At 38.3% G+C, this 6,585-nt stretch overlaps 1 protein-coding gene across 1 annotated transcript; it reads left to right on the top strand.

Moving 5' to 3' along the window:
- Nucleotides 1-414: 414 nt before the first annotated feature.
- Nucleotides 415-6,477, top strand: LOC111654887 (uncharacterized). The gene is made up of 9 exons (XM_023406053.2): nt 415-565; nt 3,583-3,610; nt 3,708-3,857; nt 3,953-4,073; nt 4,274-4,486; nt 4,678-4,761; nt 5,082-5,223; nt 5,517-5,679; nt 5,813-6,477. Coding segments are annotated over exons 2-9 (1,110 nt in total). The 5' UTR covers nt 415-565; nt 3,583-3,608; the 3' UTR covers nt 6,048-6,477.
- Nucleotides 6,478-6,585: the final 108 nt, after the last annotated feature.

Here is a 6,585-nt window from a genome sequence, read left to right as displayed (position 1 = left end):
TGCAATTTCTCCAACATATATTTGGCAGCAAGTTTTGTTATGAAATAAACTACTGAACCTAATCTAATGTATATATACTAATAGAGCCGAAATGATTAGTCAATTAAGTGATTAATCCATTGCCTGAAAAATAATAATTGGCAACTATTTTAATAATGGTTTGAGTCATTTTCCAAGCAAAACACAAAACATTTCATGGTGACGGGTGGAGCTCCTCTGTATTTATGTATTTCCGGAGTATCAGAGAGGAGATGTTGATTGTTTCAAGATAGAAATCGGTCATCTGTCCGCCATGCCCACTACATCAAAACCTTTGCCTCGTAGATTTAACAATAGCCCAACTCTAGTTGTCATTGCCAACACGGAAGTTGAGGAGGATTTCTCTCTCGTTGAGCCTTTTTCATCTTTGTTTGTGTCTGCCAGACATAACACCGGTTTTCTGAAGGACAGACAGAGGTTCATCCACGGCATCGCTACTTCTCTCCGACACAACGAATTTAATAACAAACCACATTAACCCGGGACATGGGCTTCGACATAAAGCGCTCTATATGATCACATTTTGGTATGTTTACATTGGTTTCCGGTATTCATGATATTCCCGTTGTTTTCCGAGGCATCACTGTTTAGCAAACACTACAAAGCTGCTAAGCTAGTGTCAGTGTTTGAAATTTAGAGAGTGGTCTTACTAACTTCATAAAGACATTGTAAAAAGCTGATACCACATTATGTTTGCTTTGATGTAAATGTAGCCTTCCTGTAGCTATTACCTAACCATCATTATTTTAGGATGTAACCAGTCTTGAAGTCTGAAACAACTGTAATGCGATTCCCTCAAAACAGGCCTTAGAATGTAGCCTATTATAAAGTCTTTCTGTCCATTTATAAATGGTTTGAATATTTATTATTACCTGCTTTAGACAGTAACATAACTAGGAAGACAATTGACCCCTAATGAGCAAGTGTCAAATTTAATTAAAATTTTAATAAACAACAACATAACATTAATTTAATATTAATTTATTCAAAAGGAAAACCTGAAATATCACATTGACAGAAGTATTCAGACACTTGAAACTTAGCTCACGTGCCTCCCATTTTCATCATTTTTGAGATGTTTCTACACCATATTTGGCACTGCACTGCTCATCACCTGCCCAATACCTTCCCACCAGTGAAGCATATCAGTGAAGCATGGTGGTGGCAGCCTCATGCTGTGGGGTGATTATTCAGCAGCAAAGATCATGGTTGAGGGAAAAATTAACAGAGTAAAGTACAGAGTTGTCCTATATGAAAACATGGTCCAGAGCGCTCAGGACCTCAGACTGGGCTGAAGGTTCACCTTCCAACACAACAATGACCCTAAGTAGAAGTGGCTTTTAGGGACAAGCCATAGCCCTGACTTGAACCCAATCGAACATCTCTTGAGACACCTGAAAATGTCTGTCCACTGGCGGTCCCCATTAAACCTGACAGAGCTTGAGATGATCTGCAGAGAAGAATGGCAGAAATCCCTAAATCCAGGTGTGCAAACCTTGTCGCACCACCCAAGAAGAATTTAGTTTCAACTAAGTACTGAGTAAAGGGTCTGAATACTTATGACAATGTGATATTTCAGTTTTTCATTTTTAATAAATTTGCAAAAATTTCTAAAATTCTGTTGTTGCTTTGGCATTATGGGGTATTGAGGGGAGATTGATGAGGGAAAAAATGGATGTAAACAATTTTAGCATGAAGCTGCAACATTGTGAAAAAAGTGAAAGGGTCTGAATACTTTCTGAATGCACTGTAGGAGCTTCATTGTTTGTAGTCGATTTGCCTCTCCTTTGTGGTCGTTTTACTTCTTCCTGTTACTCGGTATTAACAGGCAATTCTTACAGAGGCTTGAGGCTGCGAGGTAATGACAAAAATGTGATATAATTGTCTATAGATTAATATAGTTAATAAATAATTGTAGGCCATATTGTCCCTAATGGTTTTCTCTCATCAACAATCATTCTGTGCAATACTCTGCAGAAACCCTGTGTAATGTAAGTAGCCCCTCAGCAAAGGGTCATGTGATTTTTGTGTGATTCTTTAGCAGAGTCTAAGCAGCACTGATGAAGCTCTCATTGTTATTGTGTAAAGGCTCACTAGAGGGCACCCTGGTATACATGTAAAGAAAACTGGGTACCAAGAGTTTATAAGTTGTAACTCATTTCTTTATTAATGGTTTATATGATTTGCACATATCAATAACCTCACCCAGGCCATAGCACTGCTATTCTTGTACACACTTTAGTTGCATCTCACATTGATTACTGTAACTCTATCCTCGCTGGTCTTCCTCACAAACTTCTCCATAAACTTCAACTGGTTCAGAATGCAGCACCTGTATCGTTACCAGAACCCCTTCAAATGAACATATTACTCCTGTCCTCCAGCAGCTGCACTGGCTCCCTCTTAAACACCATATTGATTTCAGGAGTCTTCCTCTCACTTTCAAGTCACTTCAGATCCAACCACCTCTGTATCTCTCTGATCTACTCCATATCTGCACACCTGCCTGTACTCTTAGATCTTCCTCTTCCATTAATCTCACTGTACCTCCGGCCCGTCTGACTACCATGGGGTTTAGAGCCTTCAGCCTTCAGCCCCTCAATTTTGCAACTCACTTTCACAAGACATCTGTAATATCGATTCTCTTTCTACCTTCATATCCCACCTTAAAACATGCCTCTTCAAACTTACCTATTGTGTTTAACTCTAACCGTAGCATCCAACGCAATCATATTTACTGTATGCAATTATATTTCTTCTAATTTATTTTGTATCAAATGCCTCATTCTTGCCATTCTATTTATTTTACTGTTTGTACTGTAAATAAAATGTATTATTATTATTATTATTATTAATAATAACAACAGCAACAATAATAATACAATTTGTATTAATACCCTATAGATAAGCCATAAGTCATCAATTACTGCCTGGTGAGTCATTAAGTTATTAATTAAGGATAACAATTGTCTTTAATTAGTTTCCAAATAGCCATTAATCAAGCTGTTACTAATGTTAATGAGTCAGTAATAATAAAGAGTCAAATAATTAGAGTCACAGGTGTTTCACTCTCTAAAGCCACCAGAAAAACTTAGTAATTCATCTGTAACTATGAATAAGAAAGAAGTTCCATCCATTAAATCTTTACTTGTAAACAGCACTAACTTATTATTATTAAAGTAATTATAAGATTTTTGTGCAGATGCTCTGAAGCACTCCTCTAAATGTTCAGGGGTCAAACAAAACAATCTGTTGCAGCTTTTACCTGGTGAACACGAGCTAAAAAGCCGGAGGATGATGATGAACACAACCTGTGATGCAGAAATTGTATTTGTTAATAGCTGATCTATGAAGCCTTAGTAAATAATTTACTAAACATTAATTAAAATCAATAGTTACAACTGAAACTGTTTACAAAGGGTGCCTTATTAAAGAGCAACACAGCATACACCTTGGTTGGGATGCATTATCGTTTTACACAACCTGATAACAGTAAAACAAACAGTGTGTTTTCCTGTGACTTACATTCCTTGTCCTTTGTAGGTGAGCCAGACAGATTGAAGCACAACATGTAAGAGCCTTTCAAATACAACATTTCGAAGAGCAATGAGTGACATTACTTTTGAAAGAGAAATATCTTTTAATATATACATGTTTTACTTTTAAAGGTCAGGGTTAAAATGTCACATGTCACTGCCCATGACAGTGGGCGCCCTGTTGGTGGGTCTCCCATACTCCATCTCTCTAGCTGCCCAGTGGATTTACGGATGGCCCAATAAGCCTGGATATAAGAAGTACATAGAAGCTCTAAAACCAAGGTAACTTGTAAAATGCCTCAGATCTGGTCTTTGTCCCACAGAATATAGTTTTGTTCTGTTTTTTTACTCATTTTTTTTTTTGGCTTCTCCATCAGGCGAATATACTGTTTGACCAGAGCTGTGCTGGAAACTCTCAAATATCTGCAGTATGGGAGACTTTACTTTCAGTGGAAGTCATGGTACAAGAATGACGAAAACCGTAAGCATTATGAGAAGGTGAGTTCAGGAGAAGCTAGAAAGGAAAGTGTGGTTGTTTTATCTGTGAGTTTATGTGTATATGTGCCTTTGCATGAAAGGGACCAGACATTTCTCTAGATACCTAAAATAATAACAGTTACATTTGTCTCAGTTTCACCACTTGATTGAAAAATGTACTATGTAATACCAAAAGTTTTGTGTGTCTGGACGCCCCAAAGGCGATCACATTTGGCCGCCGAGGCAACAAGCTAGACTTGTACCACCCTCCAAACATGGAGAAGAAGGAAGATGCGCCTGCACCACTGGTGGTTTTCATCTATGGCGGTGCATGGGGCTCTGGAGAAAGATCCATTTACTGTCTGCTGGCCAGGCAAATGGCTGAAGAGCTGGGTGCAGCCGTCGTTTGTCCTGATTACTGCACCTATCCGAAGGTCAGAAAAATACAGTTGTCCTAATGACATTCCGGTTAAAGATTTCTAGCACATGTGGACAGTGAGAGTGACTGGAATATGAACAGTACTTCTGAGAATTATACTGCGGTAACCCAAATGGCAGATAAGAAATGTAATTATAAATGTCACTGTGGTATCTGAGCTGACTGCGGGTTTCATCTGATCGCCAGGGGAACGTTTTAGGGATGGTCCAAGATATTGCTGACTGCTTGGTTTGGGCCCAAGAGAGTGGACAGAAGTTCAACTTTGACAAAGTAAGAAATATCTTGAAGTATTCCCTGGAAATTGAGTAAAACTATCAGATTATATTGGCAAAAATTGACCAGTTATTATAAACTCCCGAAAGAAAGAAAACTTTTAAAAGGTTTCATGAAATCATATAAAGCCTAAATCCACTTCCAATTTATGATGATCCTTTTTAATGCAGAGAATAGAAGAAAATAATTTCACTGGTTTGATTAGCTCTGATCTGTTTCTAATTTGTAAACACATAAAATATTGTACAGTAATGATAATTTTTTATTTTTGCTTTAAGACGGCTCATGTTGTTGTCTTGTTTGTCTGTCTTTTATAGGACAACATTGTGTTAATTGGCCATTCAGCAGGTGCACATTTGTGTGCTTTGACCACGCTGTTTCTCATTGACACGAGAGAGGAGCTTTTCATAGAGGCCAGTAAACAGCGGGACATTACCCAGGCGACAAAGGGAGTTATTGGTAAGGATAACTGCGCTGTGCATCACAGAGTTTCAGTCACGGTCGCAGCCATATTTCGTGCTAATGAAAACCCAACTTAAATAAATGTGTGAGCCACAAAGATAAATTAGTGGCTTCTGAATTGTTCATGTTTTCATTGTCTTTGCTATGAACTGAGGGCAGTGAAGTTCTTCAAACAAAAAAGTAGAACTGTCTCTTCAGAGGTATCAGTAGAACTGCCTCCTTCATATTTTCATACAGTTGATTGCCAGGATTTTGTGTGAGTTGGTTAATCTCTGATATTTCCTGGACAGGTCTGAGTGGTGTCTACAACATCATGGACCATTATGAGCATGAGCAAAAGCGAGCAGTTGAGTACGTGTCCACCATGCACAAAGCCATGAATGGAGTGGAAAACTTTCCGTACTATTCACCAACACATTTACTGGAGAAACTCAGCCAGGACAAACTGAACAGGTGAGACAAAAGGTTATATTAGCTTTAACAACACTGATGTTTAAATCTATTGCATCTTTAATTTATTTGAAATACAAATATGAGCATTTTTGACTGACGGGCATCTTTTTTAAATTTCATTTCTGGGTGACAGAGTGCCTCCGTTCGCTTTGCTCCATGGGACCACTGACATCATCGTTCCTGTTGAATCTTCCACAAAGTTCTCTGAGCTTCTCAACTCGCTCTCCGTGAAGGTGTCGCTTTACCTGCTGCCAAGAGTCGACCACACGGAGATCGTCACTGACCTCATGGCGTCAGACAGGCGCTTCTACCATCCCATCTACAGCTGCATCAAACAGGAGTTCAGAAAACTTCTGGAAACCTGCTGACATCCCAGTCATCAGGACAACATCAGTCACTTCCATATTTACTGATTGTGCCATACACTTACTTTGTTTACAGTATCTGCTCTAATACCTCAAAACAAATAATTTCCATGATTTAACTTGATTCATTTGTGTTGTGATTCCATGATAATGATGTACATTTTGACCAGCTCTCTGATTATATTTGAAGTGATTGGACTGTGGTCTGGATAACAGATTGCAGTACAGTGAATTAAGTGAATCTGAAGCGAAATCAACAATGAAGCAATAACAGTACTATGAAAAACATAGAAAAGCACACCACTACACAGTATTGAAATTATGTTTTACTGAAGTGGCAACATTTTGATTCATAATCCTGTTTGTTTTTTATCAAATGAAACATTTCCGTGATGCACTGTAACAACAGACATATTAAACCTACTTGAAGGAACCTTTTGTTTTGCCTTCAGATCTCTCAGACACACACATCACGCAAACTATCACATTTTGTGCCAAGCAGCAACAATCAAGTACCAGTATAAAAACAATCAACAAAATT

Source organism: Seriola lalandi, unplaced genomic scaffold (genome assembly GCF_002814215.2).
Source record: "Seriola lalandi dorsalis isolate HSWRI2012SDOR001 ecotype SW California unplaced genomic scaffold, Sedor1 jcf7180002054294, whole genome shotgun sequence".
Classification (NCBI taxonomy): Eukaryota; Metazoa; Chordata; class Actinopteri; order Carangiformes; family Carangidae; genus Seriola; species Seriola lalandi.
The sequence above is the reverse complement of the archived record's forward strand: the minus strand, read 5'-3'. Positions and strand labels throughout refer to the sequence as shown.

Coding starts and splice junctions, on each gene's coding strand:
- LOC111654887 (XM_023406053.2), top strand. Junction 4,487..4,677: donor ATTACTGCACCTATCCGAAG/GTCAGAAAAATA, acceptor TCTGATCGCCAG/GGGAACGTTTTAGGGATGGT. Junction 5,224..5,516: donor GGCGACAAAGGGAGTTATTG/GTAAGGATAACT, acceptor TTTCCTGGACAG/GTCTGAGTGGTGTCTACAAC.